The sequence below is a fragment of the Lontra canadensis genome, unplaced genomic scaffold (genome assembly GCF_010015895.1).
Source record: "Lontra canadensis isolate GAN:19392208 unplaced genomic scaffold, GSC_riverotter_1.0 scaffold111, whole genome shotgun sequence".
Lineage (NCBI taxonomy): Eukaryota > Metazoa > Chordata > Mammalia > Carnivora > Mustelidae > Lontra > Lontra canadensis.
Window position 1 is genome coordinate 307,732 of NW_022631105.1, and position 20,701 is coordinate 328,432.

The 20,701-nt window shown below is 50.1% G+C and overlaps 1 protein-coding gene across 2 annotated transcripts in view; it reads right to left on the reverse strand.

Annotated features, from left to right (window-relative positions):
* WDR60 (WD repeat domain 60) overlaps positions 1-20,701 on the reverse strand; it is a 50,485-nt gene that overhangs the window by 18,841 nt on the left and 10,943 nt on the right. Inside the window, exons 6-16 of one of the 2 annotated variants that reach the window (XM_032840292.1) lie at positions 19,722-19,786; positions 18,234-18,288; positions 15,751-15,816; positions 11,455-11,532; positions 10,462-10,678; positions 9,277-9,379; positions 7,091-7,220; positions 5,275-5,386; positions 4,454-4,542; positions 3,093-3,222; positions 625-797 (exon numbers count right to left, since the gene is read on the reverse strand). In XM_032840292.1, coding sequence (XP_032696183.1) covers positions 625-797; positions 3,093-3,222; positions 4,454-4,542; positions 5,275-5,386; positions 7,091-7,220; positions 9,277-9,379; positions 10,462-10,678; positions 11,455-11,532; positions 15,751-15,816; positions 18,234-18,288; positions 19,722-19,786 — 1,218 coding nt within the window. Of the gene's footprint in view, positions 1-624; positions 798-3,074; positions 3,223-4,453; positions 4,543-5,274; positions 5,387-7,090; positions 7,221-9,276; positions 9,380-10,461; positions 10,679-11,454; positions 11,533-15,750; positions 15,817-18,233; positions 18,289-19,709; positions 19,787-20,701 lie in introns of both variants that reach the window. The other variant, XM_032840290.1, reaches the window with a different exon arrangement.

Here is a 20,701-nt window from a genome sequence, read left to right on the forward strand (position 1 = left end):
GGCAATGCCACGCTTTGCCATCTTATTGACATCCTGTATCACAAAACCTGTAAAAGTTACTCTTCTCAACAACTTCGGTGAACATCGATGACTTTGAGATCAAAGAGCACATGAACAGGAAAATACAAGTACGTATTTTCCCAACACAAACGGAAGCAGACCTAAAAGGACAGCTCTTCCACTGTATCTGTTAATGACGGGCTGGGAAGCACGCGAGAGAGGGCTCTGCCACCCTTCAGCCCATGAAGAAACTCCTGAAATATCCATGACTCAAATCCTACGAGCCAAAAAGGACACTTCTGGGGTCCAGAGCCATGCTGAGGGTGACCAACATCTTCATGAAGTCCATAGCTACGCTGGTACCTACTAATATGCTGGTCATCACAAGGCTGTGATGACCCCACATTTCTTCAGTCTGAGATGACCTTTGAACTAAGAATTTCTAGCGTCAAAGCAGACACGTGCCTGTGTCCCCTCATACCTGCACACAGCTGAGGACAGCCAGGGAGAGAAAGAAATGACCCCTGAGTCCCCATGGGCCCGTGCTGCCCTCCACTGGACACCATGCCCCTCCCACGGCTGGGCCTTCCTGTCCGTAAACTTACGACTCTCCTGGGTCCGTACCTTCGACTCGCATATCAGCACCTTCTGGGGCCCCGAAGGCTGCCAGATATCCCACACGCACAGTACGTATCTGCCGTCCAGAGCAGGGGCGAACGGGGCTCCAGGAAGCCCGTGCACAGATACCACCATCTGTCTCTGCCCCCGAGAGGCACATAAGCACAACACTGTCCGATCTGGGGGTAAAAATGAGAGAAGGGTGTCGGCATGATGGTGTTTGCCGGAATCCACTTTAAATGAACACACAAGAACATCCAGATAAGGGCGCCTGCGTGGCTCAGGCAGTGGAGCGTCTGCCTTCAATTCGAGACGTGATCCCAGAGTCCTGGGATCGAGTCCCACATCCGGCTCCCGGCCCAGTGGGGAGTTCTCTCTCTCTCAAAGAAATATATTTTTTTTAAGAAATATTCAAATAAAGTTCCCCGGAATGAACAAAGTCCTTTCATAGCTGCCTGGGCCTGAGGTCTGGGTTTCGGCAAGTGGCCACTGCTCTCCCTGAGAAAGGCCCGGGTGGCCTCGTGGTTTCCTGATGCTTGGCGTAGGCCCCTCGTCCGCCAGCTCTCCCAGGGAACCAAGTTGCCTGGACACGATCTGGAGTCAGGCCGTACAGAGGACGCGTTTGTGCCTGGCTGAGCCCCTCAAAGCCTGTGGTTTTCACTCAGCGAGGCCTTCTCCCTCAGGACCCTAGAGTGCTGGCCCTGTCACTTCCTGTCCTCGGAACTTACCCCTCTGGCACACAGCACATTCACCCCTCCAGTCACCTGGAGGCCAGGGTTCCAGCCCCCTGACCCGAAGAGACAGCAGCCAGTGTCGGCCGCATCATTCGGTGGGCCGTGTCTCAACAGCGAGGACGGCGCCGCACAGATCCGTGAGAGGCACGGGCTGGGGTGTACTGAGACCAAGTCCAAGGCTCACAGGTGAGACCCACTTCTCTGTCAGATAACCTACCATCTAATCTCTTTTTCCTTCCATTACCTCAAAATTCATGTCACTGAAGGGGCACCGGGGTGGCTCTCTCGGCTGAGCAGCCGACTTGGTTTTGGCTCAGGTGGTGATCTCAGGGCCTTGAGCTGGTGCCCCACGCTGGGCTCTGCACCGGGCGTGGAGCCTGCTTCCAGTTCTCTCTCTTCCTCTGCCCTCCCCAGCCACCCCGCGCGTTCTTGCTCTCTCTCTCTTTCTCAAAAAATACGTTCATGTTACGAAACACAAAACTAACAAGAGAAACCTGCACACCGTTCACTGGGGGAAGCCGTGCCCACCACACCCAGGGCCCCGTCCTACGAGAACATACGTGCATCCCGTGTCCCTCACAAAGGATCCTAGATGCGTGTGTCTAGCCCAAGCTCCCTCGGCTTTCGTGAACCACTGTCACTCGTCCTGACCCGGACGAAAGAACATCTTCGACTCCCATGCCTTGGGGTGCAGTGGGTGTAGGAGTGTGACTGTGTTCTGAGCACTACAGAGACAATGGTCAACTATTTTCTGACAGGGTAACTCTTACCTTCTTAAAAATGAAGAATTCTCAAAGAATGTGAGCTTTTTTAAACTAATAACGCCGTTTTTGTACCCGGTTAATGCACAGGAACACATGAAAGTCTAAGTCTCTAGACAGCAGGGAGGCCAGAAGAAATGCCTCGAGCGAGCGGCACCAACGCCTGCTCCCCACGGGCCCGGGACGCCGGGCAAGCAGGCCACTGGGCACCCGGTGGGTCGTGGTAGCTGCAGAAGCTGGTCTTGCCAGCATCGCACTGTGCCTTTCCCGGCGCAACCCCAATACTGCCCGACCGCGCTCTCCCTGCCGGCTCTCTTGGCTCCAGGTAAAGCCCTGAAGACATCCGCTCTCTCCCGACAGGCCATCTGTGCCTTCCGTGTGCAGCACGAGACACGAGTTACTGAAGAGACTCACACGCTCCTGTGCCCTCCTTCGAGCACGGACCAGGACCAGGCTGCGGCCACGACCTCGGTAGCCGGGACGAGGCGAAGGTGACCAGCTCCAGAAACGGCAGCTTGAGCACGTGAACGCACTGGGCTTCGGGCAGTCTCAACGGTCACAGGTGCACGTGGCCGCTGGGCCTGCGGCACTCAGGGACCGCTTGGGGACCGCCAAGATCTGGGGACGGGGGCCCCTGGGAAGCACCGAGCAGCCGCGTACACCACAGTCAGGGACACCCCCTCGCACGGCTCCCAGGGCTGCCCTGCAAGGGGCCCAGGGAAACCACATAAGGGACTGGACGAAACGGGATCTAACTCAAACCCACAGACCCTCAGCTTCCAGTCCCTGAGATCACAGAGCGCCCGTCTGTCGCGTCGGGCACGACTTGACTCTAACACAGCTTCCTTTTTACAAGGAAACCGACCTTGCCCTTCAGAGGGCCGCGGAGGCCGGGTCGGGAAGCCCCGCGACAGGGACACGGGAGGCAACAGTAAAGAGTGCTCTGTCCATACCAACACACCCGCAGAGCAGCCCTTACTCTGAAGGAACGGCAGGCTGGCGTTCAGCTGTGAGGACCGGTCACTGACGGGCAGGGTGCCGTCCTGCGTCCCAGGGCTCCAGCCGGGCTTGGGTCCCACACGGTCCTCTTCAAGCAGAACCGCAATCACCTTGCAAAGACAGTGAGCGGTCCTTCGTAAGCAAACATACGCACTTTTGTAAGAACAAAACAGAACGCACAAGTCATTACCTGTGCATCTATCGCATTTCCGAAAACAACTGCTTAAATTCCAGACATAGAAATGAACAAAACAAAATTACGTTGTTCTTTCTGCACAGTAACAGAAACTAAAAGGTAAAGTGACATTAACATAAACTCCACAGGAGAGTCCTTATTTAAATGCTTTTGCTGAAAATAACAGAAGGAAAGCAGTGGACCACCCCAGTCTTCTCAACTAAAGAGGGGGCACAAACGTGGCATGGACACACTACCACTGTCTTTCTCATGGGGCCACGGCGAGGAGAGAATGAGCCGTACATCACTGGCATGGTTCTAACAGGGTCATGTTTAGGGTCAGGGGTACACACGGCAGAACCAGGAGAAACGGGAGGCTGGGCTGCAGAAGATGAAGGAGAGCTGGGAGGTCAAGGTCAGCCCAGACCCAACCTGGCCCGCTCTGGCCTCGTTCATTCCTACTCCACCCAACCTCCTCCTCCTCACCCTGTACCCAAGGGCTCTCTCCTCGTAGATCCCCATTAACGGACCCTAAAAGAGAGGCCGATTAAATTTAAAATTACGTGAAAGTGTCATCTATCTCAGGATGCACAGACCCTCTCCCTAACTCAGCACGGGGAGGAAGGGACCACCCTGTGCCCAGAACACGACAGAGAAACAGGCTGGCTCCAAGCCCCCCGTCAGGGCCTGTGCTCAACACGCGTGCCACTCCCACAAAGGCACAGGAGGCAACAGAGGGCATGTGAGCGACTTGGCTCTTGATCGATTTAAGGAGCATCGCTACTGTTGAGCCTTCAGAGAGACTCACGCGGAAACACAGAGGGGCTGAGTGTCTGTTCAGAAATAGCTGGGGGTGGGGGTGGGGGTGGGGGAGCGAGGGGCATGGATGAGACCATCGGCCATGAGCTGACAACCAGCGTGTGCATGGGGTTCAACAGGCCGTTCCCATCATCTTTGGAGGTATTTTGTAAATTTCACAATCAGTTAAAAGTCATGAATTTACTAATTTTGAATACCTTAGTGAACGGCTACTTTCACAACTTAGCAAGTCTGGCTTTCCGTCTCTATTTATGTTAAAGGTAAGCAATCGGTATGACAGTACGCAATCCCCATACACACCCGCCTAGTGGTGACACACGTCCCATGGGGGCCGGACGAGCGCGTACCTGGCAGGCCGCCCGGAGGAAGCTGGACAGCCGGGGTGTGTCGACCTTCGGTGCGGTGGCCACATCACAGAGCTCTCCGCTCCCGCTCCCTAAGGAGAGCAGGCTGCACTGAACCAATGAAGTTGACCCTAAACTTCACGTTTTACACACCTTAGGGTTCAAAGAGTTGTTACAAACTTTTCCCTGGAAGGAAAAGTCAGAGAATTTTACATTGTTCTCTAGATCCACCACGATTTTTTCAAAAACAGCTGCACCTTGTTTTACAGAAAGTCTGTACACAGAACCCTACTTACATGCTTTAGGGAAATAGTTAAAGGTATCAATTTATTCACTTTGTGTCAGGGTTGGGTATCTTCTTTTCTTAGTGGGGGCTTCCCTGAGGAAAGGGAGCAATACGGCCCCCACCACACAGGCTAAGTCTCGTGACTAACAATCCACTAGGAAGGCGACCGGCACGGAGCACGGCCCCAGGCACTCCCTGGGCCTTCCGTCCGCATCGACGCAGAGTGTCTGGAAACAACCACGTCGAGGAAGTTCTCTATTAGTGAGAACAGGCCCATCGGAAAGTACCTGTGTGAATGTGGACTCCCTATGCTTAGGAACCAACCCCGGTCAAGGCCCACTGGGCCCCTAACTCAGTGCTCATGTCAGTGAGTCCCAAAAGCTAGTCTGCTCTTGGGAAGAACAGAGTGTCTCCCTAGTCACACACTAACAACCACACCTGGAAAACAGCACAAGAAAGGACAGGAAAGGTCACAAACACCACACCGGAAACGACATCGCGACACCATAGGCAGCACTCAAGAGCAAAGACCTCTCACCGCCTGACACGGTGGCGCCCTCGGCAGGGTGCTGGGTCCACACCCCTCGGGTCTCTATCTCCTCAGTCTGGACGTCTCTGTCCACAGCATCCTCGTTGTACTGGACGTAGGCCTTGAAAACAAGAGAGACGCTGGAATTAGCGCTCGGTGTCACCTTCAGAGCACCTTCCCATCCCCAAAAAAGGAAAAAACAGAAGTTTTAAAGTTAATAATGAGTCTTCCTGTTTTTGTCAAAGGTGTTGGTGGAAATACCAATCCTGCAGAGACCATTGGGTCTTACATGTTGATACATACAGGCCTAATTTTTGAAGGTGTTTTCAAATAATCACATTCAACTGTTAAATAAAAATTGGACAGAAGTGGAAGGAGCTCCCCGAGCCGGAGTCCCCAGTCCCAGAATGGGAGCGACAGAGTCAGCAGCTCAGGGGAGGACAGGGATGGAAGCAGCTACACATCAAAAGCCTGAGGCTCAGCACCCCGACCTCGAGGCTTCCAAGACCTTGGGGCTGAGGACCCAGAGCGCCCGCCTCCACCTCTGCCGCAGGGCAAGCCCCGGGCTCCACAGGGCGCACCTGTATCAAGGGTACGACCCGACCCGACCCGAGGAGAAAGGCCCCCAGGAGGTTCCAGCACAACCTCGCGGGGGCAAAAACTCCCCACCCAACCTGCGGGAGGAGGTTGCTATAGGACGGAAGCACCTCCGTGAGACACAGCTCCTGCCAGCCCAGAGACCCAAGAGCATCCAACCCCAAAACCACCTGCCCCCCCACACTTTCAGAGAGCACGTCCGCTTTACACACAGCTCGCTGCTCTCCTTCTGGCCATCTGTTCAAACACGGCCCCAAGGAAGCGTTCTCATGGGGAGCCCAAAACCTCCGTTCACACAACACAGACACTCCCTCATTCCTGACAAAACAATTTAGCTTTGGTTTGACAATACCGCCGCCCAGCTCACCAACTTCCTGTCTTCTCAGAACATTCTCTGGCTTTGCAAAACCAAACGCAACTTGTTTTATTTTGCAAAGGCACATGCTTCAGTAAAGATAAATGTGTCACCAACAGCTTTGAGGTGAGCAGGTCATCTGCTCAAGGACGGAGGGAGTCAGCCTCGAAGCCGAGACTAAGGTGGCAGCTCGCCGAGGATCGCCCTGTGACCTTCTCCCTGTGGAAAGAGCCGTACAGATGGAGCGAACCCAAGTGCTTGCCGACCGCTGACAGCATCAGGGACAGAAAAAGAATATAAGAGACGATGCCCGACTTTACACCCTTGCTGGGAAGCTGGACAGTCACAGAACTAATGCCCAGAGTACAGAGCGTGTGGTGCGGATACGGCAAGTCTGGAAGAAGAAAAAGAATTCAGCGTAAGCCACAAGGGAGGGCTTCACCTGAAGAACGGACGTGCACACTGGGGACTCGACAGGTGGAGGGGAGGAGGAAAGCAAGGTAACAGAGAGAGGCAGGCAGGGATAGCAGGTGGGGCACTCTGAGACCTGGGGGAGAAGGCAGGGCACGGGCAAGGGATCCAAACACAACACTCTGCTTGACTTTTAACAAAACCTCTGCAAGTCTGGGAGCGTACCCCATTCCACGCAGGCCATCCGTCCCTGCCCGGGAGCCCGTGGAGCCCGGGGGGGCGTCTGCCCAATCTCCCCAGGTTCGTGAGCACCACAGGATGGAGGCGCTCCCTCTCCTCAGGTCTGTACCCTTCCCTCACCGTTCCCAAGCCCTCGTGTTCCGAACGGGATACGGCACGTACGAGAGTCCTTTATGGTACTGCACTTGCATTCTGCCACTTAGTTAACACATCTTTGCTCACCTGCTTGGTATTTTTTTTCCCGAAGTTTCTGATATACATGTCATACTCATTCACTGGAGGCAGATCCAAGAGAGAGAAAGTGAACGAAAAATCCAAGTCAAGGAGCCGAAGCAGCCTAGTACTGCGCATCCTTGAAAACAAATGGAAGCAAGAGAAAGTCAAATTAATGATACACAAAGGGAATTACGAGGGGAGCATAAGGAAGCTTATGATCAGATCAGGTAATTGCCGAGGACCGAATTTTCCTGTGTGTGTGAGTCTGAGGTACTCAACAGTTGTTAATAACAAGTCATGCACCAGCAATGCAAACAGAGAATGAACCAAATTTTTGGTTCTAATTCCGTGCGCCAGACGTGAACACAAAATAAAGCTGGAATATGTGCTTGCCTAGAACTTCCATGGAAAGCAATGACTTCACTTCATGAACTGATGCCCTGATCAGAAGGGTTACGTCCTGTGAGGTCACCCAGGCTGTGGTCAGGTACACGCCGTCCTTTAGGTCACCTTCTGAGATGCCTAGACAGGAGGTGGCCAAGCAGCACATGACACAGCCCATTGCCCCTCCTGCCCGATGAGGCCACCAAGGTGCTTCTTGTTTGTGGTATCCCCTGGCCTCACACACTGTCCTTCTCCACTCACCTGAGCTGGTCTCTCTTTCCTTCCGGGCCCCCTCCTGTGGCCTGCCCAGGACCAAGCCCTGAATTCACAGTTCATCACCCGCACTGGATATAAGCTCTGCCAGGCCAGAGCGTTTGCTTTCTCCCATTTACTACGATTTCCACAAGGCTGGTGCTCAGACTGCATGTGGGGAATGGTCACCACCACCGGGCAGCTTGCAAATGAGATCTGCTCCCTCCCTCCTTACATGCCCGTTCTCGGACTTCCCCACTAACGGCCACCTTTCCATAACCTTACGCTTTGGCCACTGTCACACCTTCCCGAATTAGTACCTCCACGGTCCTCCATATTCAGCATCATTTCTGACCCGAAGTAATTCAAGTAATACACATACACTTATGTACCATAATATGGTAACATCCCAGGACCCGAAACCGTGGAATGACCTGTGCCCACCAAGGGTCCCCCACTGCCTGTCACAACCAGTACACAGAACTTGCAACTATCATTTTCTTGCTTTGTAGAACGTAATTCCAGCTTACATTTACCTATGCCCACACAGTACACTGCATGGTTCTGATTATCTCCGAGTTTCTAAAAATTACACTAAACCACATGTAGTTTCCAAGACTTGAATGAGTTTAAAGCAAAAACAAAACCTAGCCATAGTGGCAAAAACTGATTTTACTATTTTGGAGGCCCAAAATATAAGGATAACAAAAATGATATGAAAACTTATTCTTATTAATCATGATTTATTAGTTTATTAAGCAAAGTTTCCTAAGCACCCACTAAAGTCATGTACCGAGCTAGATGGAATGATGGCTTTTAAACACGGTTTCCTAAAAAAAATTTAATTTTTATGTTTACTCCTAAATCATACTTGAGTTTAATATGATAAACCCTTTACTTGAGACTATACACCTTGACTTTCATAAATTTCTAATTTTATAAATTTTTAAATTGTAAGCTTGGACTGCGACATCTGGGAGCCCTGGGTTCAAAGCTCAGCTCCACCATTCAGACGTTGACCCTTAGCCTCACTCTCCTCATCTGTAAAATGGAGCTGCAGGGACCGAGTGACGTGGTTAGCACACAGGAGCACAGTGCTTGGGACAAAGAGTGGAGCTCACGCCACGTGTTACCAAGCGTTGGTACTCCGGACCCTGACAAACTCCTCAGCCTCCCCGTCTGAGACGGGGATCCGGGAACACTGAGGCCGCCGGCGTGCGGGCACTGGGTGGTGCCAGCTGCACCCGAGGGGGAGCCCGGCGCCCACACACAGGAGGGCCCGGCTCAGGCGGGTCAGGGAGCACGTGGCTGTGATCCCCTCAGCCAAGACAGGCCCTGACTCCCAGGGTGACTCCAGGATCTAGACGCTGGACACTGAGCAGAGGGGAGAGCAGGCCGCACACGGACACTATTAACACAACAGCAGAACACGGAGAAGCGCGGCACAAATTTAAAAATGTACCTAACATCCGCAGTGAAAATGAAAAGAAAAGCTCCATTTTTTAAAGCATGTTGAAGTATATTAAAATCCCTTCACAAACTCCCAACACACCTACTTTTGCTTAAGGGCCTGAGTCCGACTCTTCTCACGGCGTGAGGCTGTGGCAAAATCAACAAAAATTCCACAAACAGGGGTTCTGGCAGGGGAACTGTTTGCACCTGCACAAAGAAAGGATGCCGTGTTGTGAGACTGAAGCATCTCTCACGCAGGACCGCTCCCTGGCTCCCGAGATGCTGGTTTCGCTAAAGCTCAGAGAACCTTCGATGTGTCAGCACTAGCCAGCTCGGCTCTGCCTCCTCTGCAGCCGGCACAGAACACGAGGGGACTAGGGGCGCTTGGCCGGCTTGGTCAGAACAGGAGACTCTGGATCCCCGGCTCATGAGTTTGAGCCCACATAGACTGTAGAAATTACTTCAATACATAAAACTTTAAAAACATGAGGATAATAATCATTCTGCCTACGTTCATTTGGATTGTTGTATCGTATTAATTATTAATCATAATTAGTTTATTAATTGCTAATTGTTTTACTAGATAATTTAAAGTAGTATATCACCCAGCAATATTTTTAACATTGTCGTATTTGATCTTTGGTGCTATGTTCAATGCTAGTTTTTTATCAGAATGTCATAGCTTCCCCTTTAAGCAACTTTAAAATATTTACTTCTCCTCTTACAAGTGACTTCAGCATGCACAGTGCCATTTCTAACTTCGTGGAGGAAACCCCCTGGAAAGAAGGGCTCCCTCAGGAGTGCTCCTGAGACACGTCTGATCGCCCACGTTCCTGACCTTATCTCCTCAAACCGGGCCTCAGCCCTGCGGCCACCACCCACATAGGCTCTCATTGGCTCTGAGCCTCCCTCCGACCTGGTCACTTTCCTGTGTGAAACTCAAAGGCGGTGGCATCCGAAAACAGAGGACGTGCTACAGACGGGCCGACGGACACCACAGGAAAGGTGAACAGGGCCGCACCCAGGACTGGTGGCTCCTGTGTGAGCGCCCACAGAATGACCTGTGCTCACAGCCGCTCACAGGCTGCAGGCCACCCCAGGGAGGCCACGCGCAGCTCTCCCCCTCAGACAGTCCCTGACGCACAGGACCAGTATCTTCTGAGTGCCCCACATGGCACCCTTTCGGGAGCACAGGACACTCACACGTCTGCCACCTAATTAGAATGATTCTGCCCCCAAGGACCGTGCAGGCGTGGGTGCCCGCTGTCCTGAGAGACGGACGTGTATACCTGTCTTCGAGTCCCTCTCACCCTCCAGCGGACCCTGCTTCTGAGCCAGTCTGCAGGACAATTCGCTGACCCTTTCATTTTCTGCATTAATGGCTTTCTGAACTTCTTGTATCTCCTTTTTTCTGGCCAGAGGAAGCTCTTCGATCATCTCTCTTGCTCCCAGCTCATCGGAGCTGTCATCATCTCCATCACAAACCTCAAAGTCATCTTCATAGTCCTACAAACAATAATCCCAGCTTTGGAACTTGGAAGACAACCTGACTTTAAAGAACACACATAGAAAAACGCACCATCTAGAATTAAAATAGACAAAATGCTCATTACAGCTAAGGAAAATTTTTACAGTTAACAGACGTCAGTGCCACTGAGTTATAAATCTGCATAAAGTGCTGCATTTTTCTCTGAAAATGAGCCACACTGTACAGATTCACACACACTGACACCTGTTAGTAAGGCTGACGTGCTAACGCTCCTGTGCTGAGAACACAACAGTGTGTGTGTGGGGGGGGGATGTCCTCCGCACACACAGATGTTTGTTCCAATACGCACACTCACGTCTGGGTGCAGTGCACTTGATATGTGCAATTGTAAAATCATTTAATTACATCGGATTGGTAAGCATTGATAGAAGTATGGCACTTTTATTGGTAACAAGCCTAAATCACACAGATATAGAGTATTAAGGGTAACGAAAAGAGAGAAATAAGGCTATTAAGTTAATAAAGCAGATTTTAGGGCACCTGGGTGGCTCAGTTGGTTAAGCGACTGCCTTTGGCTCAGGTCATGATCCCGGAGTACTGGGATCAAGTCCCTCATCGGGCTCCCAGCTCCACGGGGAGTCTGCTTCTCCCTCTGACCTTCTCCCCTCTCATGCTCTCCCCCACTGTCTCTCTCTCAAATAAATAAATAAAATCTTAAAAAAAAAAAAAAAAAGCAAGCAGATTTTAGAACACATGATTTTTAAGCTGCAAAAAATTTTAACTTTATACAAACTTCAAAATCATCCTCAAAACAAGCTGTATATTCATCTGCTCCAGCACTTTCTGAATCAAAGTCTTCCTTTTCCACTTCCTAGAGGTAAAAACAAACACACAAAAAATTCAATCACAAATTTGAATGTTGCAAATACACTGGGAAAATGTTTTCTAAGATATGATGTTGCTAATTTTAAAATGTATTTACAAAACTAACATCACCCAACAACAAATTCTCTAAGAAACACCTTGCTAATAGTAAATATGACCATAAAGAGAAAAACGTTAAAGAACTTATCCTTTATGAGAAACCGCTAAACTCTGATGAGACCAGGAGCACGAGGTACTTAGTGTGGCCCCCTCCCTGCAGAGCAGCAGACAAGCTGCACAAATCCTCACCCCTCTGAATCAGAGCACACCTGGCCCAGGGCTCCCTCACTCCGGGCTCCGAATCGGAGAGCACCTTGCCGGTCGCTTCCTCACTCCGGGCCAGAGAATAAACAGGGGAATCACTAAGTCCCACAGTGGGAGGGGTGCTCTGTCGGGCTCTGGATGTGTAGGGAGACTGCACACATCACCCTAAAGCCATCTTGGTCCAGGTACCCAGAAAACCAAGTAGAAACACATTCTAGGTTTCCAGGATAAGACGGCAGCAGAAATGAAACAGATGTTTGGAAAACTCATATCTTCCCTCCCAAAGCTGTTTCTCTTCTTATCCACATCTGCTCTTCCATGTCACAGGAGTCCCTCAGGCCCCGACCCTCCCTGGCCATCATCCTCAGCCCAGCACCCCCATCCCTGCCAGGTCCCTCCTTCTCAGGAAAGACACGTGATGGCACCACACCCGCTTTCACACCGGGTACTCCTCAGCCCAGCTGGATGGGCCCACACACCAGACGTTCACCAGAAGGGCTCTGGTTCCTGTCCTGGAGGGGAAACAAGCACACCAGTAAAGGGGCATTTCTGGCACATGGGCAGCACAGGCTCGGGGTGCAAAGGGTGAGGGTGACAGGGCCTGGCTTCAGAGGTAAGAAAGAAATGACCCCCAATCTTCAGTGGTGAAAACTGGATGGATGTCAGCACCTCACCCAAAACAGACACAGAGGAGGGAGAGGGAGCCTACGGGGAGGACGGGAAGCGTGACCAGACCGTAGTGAGTGTGGACAGAAGACAGGGACGTGCAGGGGCAGACAGAGCTCGGGCAGCACCCAGGGACACGGTCTGCCAGCGGGGAGTGCATCCGTCATCGCTAGAGCCCAGGACAACACTGTGCGGTCAAGTACCGCCCAAACCGACGCTCGATGCCACAGACATCCAGCTGCTCCGCGTCTGACTTCAAAGACGCACATTCTCGTCGCCCACACAACTGAGAGGGTTATTAAGGGCACCTCATCACCTGGGGGTGCGGAGAGTTATCTTATGCAGAGACTTCATAGGAAAAACTGTTCCCGAAAAGTGGTCCTTCTGGCACACCATCACACAGGGTCACTGGACATTAGCGTGAACGACGCACACCCCTGTACTGCAGCAGTGGACATGGCTCCTGCTAATCGATAATCGATGAGAGAAACACACACATGCTGTGCAGGAGCTTGAAACAAAACTTGTAGCCTTGCACTGCTGAACGCTGTTCCCGGGCTCCGGAGCCCTGACACACACCCACAGGGACTCCGTGACACACACTCACAGGGACTCTGCACCACTTCCAAGGCGATCCCGCCACTCGGCAAACACAGCACCCCAGGGCGTGCCAGGCACTCTGCCAGGGGCCGCAGAGCCCACACGCCACCTCTCTGCAGAGCTCGAACCCAGCTGACAACCAGGTTCCACCAGCAGCTGCTCAAGCACCCTGCCCTGGGGGCACTGAGAAGAGTGCCCTGGCGCCGTACAGATCAGTCTTGGAAAGAACTACTCAGTTATCCCTGACCTCCCCTGACCTCCCCTTATAAAAAGATGGCGCCAGAACACCTGGGTGCTGCAGTCCGTTAACGGCTGCTTTCGGCTCAGGGCATGACCCCAGGCTTCTGGGATCGAGTCCCACACTGGCCTCCTTGCTCAGCGGGGAGCCTGCTTCTCCCTCTGCCTGCCATTCCCCCTGCTTGTCCTCTCTCTCTCTCCCTCCCTCTCTGATAAATACATGAAATCTTTATAAAAAATAAAAAATTAAGAAGATAGTGCCATTTCCTTGATCTCCCTGGTTTGGCATTTATTTCTGAAAATTATTTGTTACCCTGACTCTGTCTCACTGATAATGAATCACATCTTCGGAGAGGTCTCTAGTTGGTTTCTTCAATTCTCCTCAACCCTCTTGCATTTAAATACAGAGCAATGATGACAAGGCTGGCTCTTTACTTAGCTAGAACCTCTGCCCGGCCTGCTCTTTTCAAAACCTCCCCCGCCCCGCCGAGGAAGGCTGCGGCGTCCGCGCACACGCAGTGAGCCATACCTCTCCCAGCCCTGGCACCGGGATGCCTTCGACACAACCGGGACTCTCCAACAAGAGCAACAGAAATGCCAGCAGAAGTCTGTTCCTCCAGCTATATGTAGAAGAAGGAAACTCGACCATTCTCTTACACCGTACACAAAGATAAACTCGAAATGGATAAAAGACCTCAATGTGAGACAGGAATCCATCAGAATCCTAGAGGAGAACATAGGCAGTAACCTCTTCAATATCAGCCACAGCAACTTCTTTCAAGATATGTCTCCAAAGGCAAAGGAAACAAAAGCCAAAATGAACTTTTGGGACTTCATCAAGATCAAAAGCTTCTGCACAGCAAAGGAAACAGTCAAGAAAACAAAGAGGCAACCCACGGAATGGGAGAAGATATTTGCAAATGACAGTACAGACAAAAGGCTGATATCCAGGATCTATAAAGAACTTCTCAAACTCAACACACGCAAAACAGATAATCATGTCAAAAAATGGGCAGAAGATATGAACAGACGTTTCTCCAATGAAGACATACAAATGGCTTCAGACACATGAAAAAATGTTCATCATCCCTAGCCATCAGGGAGATTCAAAATAAAACCACATTGAGATACCACCTTACACCCGTTAGAATGGCCAAAATTAGCAAGACAGGAAACAATGTGTGTTGGAGAGGATGTGGAGAAAGGGGAACCCTCTTACACTGTTGGTGGGAATGAAAGTTGGTTCAGCCTCTTTGGAGAACAGGGTGGAGATTCCTTAAGAAAGTAAAAATGGAGCTTCCCTATGACCCTGCCATTGCACAACTGGGTATTTACCCCAAAGATAGAGATGTGGTGAAAAGAAGGGCCATCTGTACCCCAATGTTTATAGCAGCAATGGCCACGGTCGCCAAACTGTGCAAAGAACCAAGATCCCCTTCAATGGACGAATGGATAAGGAAGATGTGGTCCATATACACTATGGAGTATTATGCCTCCATCAGAAAGGATGAAAACCCAACTTTTGTAGCAACATGGACGGGACTGGAAGAGATTATGCTGAGTGACATAAGTCAAGCAGAGAGAGTCAACTATCATATGGTATCACTTATTTGTGGAGCATAACAAATAAGCATGGAGGACAAGGGGAGTTAGAGAGGAGGAGGGAGTTGAGGGAAATTGGGAGGGGAGGTGAACCATGAGAGACTATGGACTCTGAAAAACAACCTGAGGGTTTTGAAGGGGCGGGGGTGGGAGGTTGGGGGAACCAGGTGGTGGGTGTTATGGAAGGCATGTATGGCATGGAGCACTGGGTGTGGTGCATAAACAATGAATTATGTTACACAAAAAAGAAAAAAAAAAACAGAAAAAAAAAAAAAGAAATCTGTTCCTCCCCTTCATACCCACTTCTGCTGTCTAAAAGGAGTCATAATTACCCTAATAAAAAGGGACTATGAAAGCAAAGACGCACCATTTGCAACGACACGAGTGCAACTAGAGGGTATTATGCTGAGTGAAATACGCCCATCAGAGAAAGACAGTTACCTAGACCTGACGGATATGAGGAATTTGAAGACAGGATCAGAGAGGAAGGGAGGGAAAAATGAAACAAGAGGAAACCAGAGAGGGACTATTAAACCATAAGAGACTCTTAATCTCAGGAAACAAACTGAGAGTTGCTGGAGGGGTGTGGGGTGGGAGGGATGGGGGTACTGGGTGATGGACACTGGGGAGGGTATATGCTATGGTGAGTGCTGTGAATTGTGTAAGACTGATGAACCACAGTACCCCTGAAACAAATAATACGTTATACGTTAATTAAAAAAAACAGCAAACAATCACGAGTAAAAGCACATCTTTGGATGGGAGGACCAAATGCGGAAGGACGGGCTTTCCTTACCGCCGTTTCTTCTCTCCCACGCTTCGGGGCCAGCTTCCACACCGAGGCACCCTCTTCCCGGCTGTGCTGGAAGACAGTGCCGAGGTCAGCCAGCACGGAGAGAGTCTCCAGGGCAGCCCCAGAGCCCACCCGGGCCCCCATGGAGGCTGCCCTCAGTGGTTGAGGACTGGGGTTCTGGCCCCAAGGTAAAAATACAAGATCACCCAGGGCAAGTAAGCTCTGTGCCTCGGGTTTCTCCCCTGAGAAGTGGGGATAAGAACATGGCTCCCTGCTCACCCACAAGGATGCGTGCCAAGACCCCCAGCGATGCCTACAATGTGGGCGGTACCGAATCCTATGCATACCGTGTTTTCTCCTGTACATACATACCTACGACAGAGTTTAGTTTAAGAGATGAACAGCGAAAACTAAGAATAAAGTAGAACAATTATAACAACACACCATGATAAAAGTTCTGTGACTCTGTCTCCCTCTCAGTGTATCTTACTGTCCTGCACCTGCCCTTCTCGTGAGGACGTGAGATGACGAAATGCCCTGTGAAGAGATGAAGGGAGGGCAGTGGCGCGGATGGATGATGCAGCGCAGGGAGCCTGACACGTCGGGGGAAGGCCATCTGCCCCAGACCACTGTTGACCGCGAGTATCTGAAACCGTGGATAAAGGGGCAGCAGCAGACCTACCTCCTAGTGACCGGGACAGATAAAGTGACCCTGTGCCGGCAAGGGAAACACCGATTTCCACCCCTGCGGTGGTCACCAGCACGAGGAAGGCCCAAGTCCTAGACATCACTACCCACAACTATTCGGTGCATAAGACTGCGGACAGAATGATGTGTCACCATGAAGAGAGTGTGGAGCTTTCCATGTATCCAGAGAATTGTTCTGGCACATTGTAGGCTTTTCATGAGGCTTAAGAATTAAACCAAGATAAACTCGGTGTTGATGCTGTGAAACATATGACCTAATCATGGGCCAAAATGAGCTGTCAAATCCCTTCAAGAATCCCTCAGGAGGAAAAGAGATCACAGATTTTGCTCTTCTAGAAAAAAAAAAAAAAAGACTGTAAAATGTCTTATTGATAATTTTCACATTGATTACATGTTGAATAATACTATTCCAGAAATACTAGATTATATAGCATGTTCTTAAAATGAATTTTGTTTCTTGTTGTGTTTTAATGTGATTACTAGACAATTTATTATTATAAATGTGGCTCACATTATACTCTGGTGAACAGTGCTGATCTATGGCTCCTTAGAATTGGAAGATATAAGGAAAACACTATAAAATCTGTAAATTTTCATCCAACAACTCCAGTTTCAGAATTTATCCACAAAAAGTGTGAGGCAGAGCTAGGTCACTAGAAGAAGGACTTGGGAAAAACAGGGCGCCGCGTGGGGGGTGGGCATGCGTGTGCAAGACAGAAGAAGGCCTCCCTAACTCCCAAATACACACGTTCATGCACGAGGGTCAAAGCCTGTACAGCAAAAAGGCTACCTGGGAAGAAGTCGCTGAAAGGCTTTAGCTAGATGGTGAGTGATCCAACCACCCCCAAAACTGAATGAATAAAACACAGCCGCATCAAAATAACAAAAATTCCATGTGTTTCTGTGAATGCACATGGGATAAAGAGATACATAAAAATAGGGCACAAGACATTAGAGGTGATTATCTCAGGGTCACTCAGGTTTCAGAAGCTTCCAAGGAAAGTGGCGGGAAAGATTTTCTTCAGATACAACACCTCACATCTGCTCACCGCGTTACCTCCAACATGGAACAACCAACTAGGAAACAGCCGGATGATAATTCCAGCCCCAGCGCCCACCACCTCACAGTCACTACAGTTTCACCACGAAGACGATTCTGATGGTAATTACAATGATGGGAAGAAAGTAAAGACTGGGCATCGCCCTCCACGCGCAGGGGACAGTCACGGGAGGGCAGGACCACGGTGGTGTGCCCGTCCGCCCTCTGTGGGGACAGCATGGGGATTCCTGTCTCCAAGAGCTTGTCCCTTCCCCTACGGGGCCTAACGTGTGGCCAGCCGGGAAATGCTGTTACTCTGTGCCCTAGTGAAAGGAGGCGCATGAGGCCCCACTATCCTGGAACCCTCCATTTCTCCCTCTAATTCTGTATTTTGAGGCTCTTTTATCAAGGATGTGTTCGTTTACAACGGGGACATCTTCCTGCGAGCTCGTGATTCTGTCACTACAGGGCACCAGGCTCGTCTCAGAGTCGGTCCCACTGCCATGGGTGCAGCCGTCTAGCTGCGACACAGGGGCCACGTGGAGCTCCCTCTAGTCCGTTGTCCTACTTTCGAACTATTCGCGTCTTTTCATCTAAACGTGTCGGCTATGTCCTCCTGGAATTACCACTTGAATCACCCATCTGCCGGCAAAGCCTGCCGCAGGCTCTGCTCTCCGAGCCAATCACAAAGACTCAGGGCTACTCTTGCCGCATAATAAAGTCAACATTAATGTCTTACCTTCCCTCTCGAGTCTTTATCTTTTTCATTATTTCTTACTAAATTCTCTGCATACCTAGGAAATAAGATCAAATTCAAAATTAACTTTCAACAAAGACTTGAAACATAAAGCATTTTACATCTCAGCGAAGGCTCTTCTATCTGATCTAAGCTGCTAAGACGGGCAAACCTCCAGAGCCCGTCTCACTACAGCTGTGGGCACTAGGGTCTCCCTACATTGCTTGTACTTCAGCAGCAAACCAAGAAAGAGCCTCAGCAGAGAGAAGAAACTACGTGTTTTAACAAAGCTGTGCATGTGTATGACTCTCTATCCCTATGAGAGTGCTAGAACACTCTGTAATTTTATTAGTCACTCCCAGAAAAAGCATGAGATCCTCCACCTGTAAGAACATGGACGGAGCAAGAGAATATTCTTCTAAGTGAAATAAGTCAGAGAAAGACAAACACCATATGATCTCACTCATATGTGGAATTTAAGAATTGAGATAAATGAGCAAAGGGGGAAAAAGGAGAGGCAAACCAAGAAACAGACTCTTCCCTCTGGAGAACACACGGCGGGTCCCCGGAGGGGAGGGCGGTGGGGAACGGGGGAAGAGGGAATGAGGCTAGCACTGGGCAGTGTGCAGATGGGCTGAATCACTACACTGTACACCTGATACTAACATTATACCGCACGGTAACTACACTGGAATTTAAATAAAAACTTTTAGAAAATCTAGAGCTTACATACAAAATGAGAATGCACACACCAACTCTAACCTGTAACCTTCACCAAACCCACACAAAAGAGGTGCTGTTGTTAAACTAACCCACGAACAAACAGCTCTGGAGGGTCACCCAACAGGCCCCACAGATGCAGACGTGCCATCCCAGCAGGCTGCTGCCTGAGCCCTGGCTGTGGCCAGACAGTCTCTGCGCTCCAACTAACGAGCACTGGTCGGGGGCCCTGGCGGCGCAGAGGGGGGCCAGGAGCCCGCCCCCAGACACTCCGCCCTCCCCGGGCTCCACGGGCTGCAGGCCAGGAGCCCGCCTACACACCCTCATCCCCCAAAGTAAGTGCTCCTCTCCAAGTTCACGGGAGCAAATATGGAAAAGGACAGAATAAAGGGCGCCTGGGGGGGTCTGTCATTAAGAGTCTTCCTTCAGCTCAGGTCATGATCCCAGAATCCTGGGATCGAGCCCCGCACCAGGCACCCTGCGTGGCAAGGAGCCGCTTTTCCCTCTGCTCCTCCCCAGCTGATGCTCTTTATGACAAATAAATAAATAAAATCTGAAAAAAAAAAAAAAAAAAAAAAGGCAAAATGGGACTAGTAATTTATAACAAGCTCCAAGCTCCTCTAATGCACCCAGACTGTACTTTGGAGGGGCTGCATCAGGGTAAGTGAAGTGTTATCTATCGTTCACTCTCATTTACTGACTCTACTCCGGCCCCGTAAGAAACACGTTCTGCGGAAGCACAGCGCGCCCGACAGTCACCAGAGAGCGCACGGTCCTTCCCGGCTGCTGGCAGGATCTCGTCGTGAACTTGCGCCCCGACGCCGGTGCTCACTGCTCTAGGAAACAAAAATCCCATGACACTCATTAGCACAGCATAGTGAAGTCACCGTAACTGTAAATTCTGTACAACAAGCATGAACTCCGGATTTAACAAAATCATCCACCACAGGTATCTCCTGAAAGAACTGTTTTTACCTGCTATCTTCAATCACATAATTAACGTAAGGAAGAGGAGTAAAGGTATACTAAAAGACGATCATACATTACCTCAGTAAGGAAAAGACATTTTTACTTATCAATTTCACATTACTTTCAGATAAATCTGACTAGCCTTACACCGCTAAAATTATAAACTTTCAAATATAATGTGCCTATTTCATGGATCCATCCACCTATAAAAAAGAAAATGCAAACAACTGATCTATAAATTCTACTTCTATAATTCTCTTGAATTAAGTGAATTTGTGAAAATAAAATGAAAACCATTAGATTGCAAGCCAACAAATCCAGATAGGTGCTTTAAAGAGAGAGACACACATTGAAATGGCCCAGAGGGAGGGGTATGAGGCAGGAATGGGACAGGTAAAGACCCAGGGCACCAGGGCCAGGGCGTCCCTGGGGCAGAGAAAGCTCACAGCCCTGGGGATTGACCCATGAAGAGTGCAGAGCAGAAGGAGGCGGGAATGAATCACCCACCAAGAAAGGCAGTCCGGAGCGCAGTACACAATGTATACCAAAAGCCTTGAAAACAGTTAAAGATATTCAAACACTTTCGTGTATCTATAAATACTTCCAGGAAATTATTCCTAGAAAACAATTCCTAGAACACAAACATGTATTAAGGTTTTCAATCGGGTTCATCACCGAATAATTTATTAAATAAAAAATAATTAGTAACCTGAAGGTCCCACATTAGGTTGCCTGTTAAATAAGTAAGGTTATGGCCACATGAAACAGTACCAGATTCCACT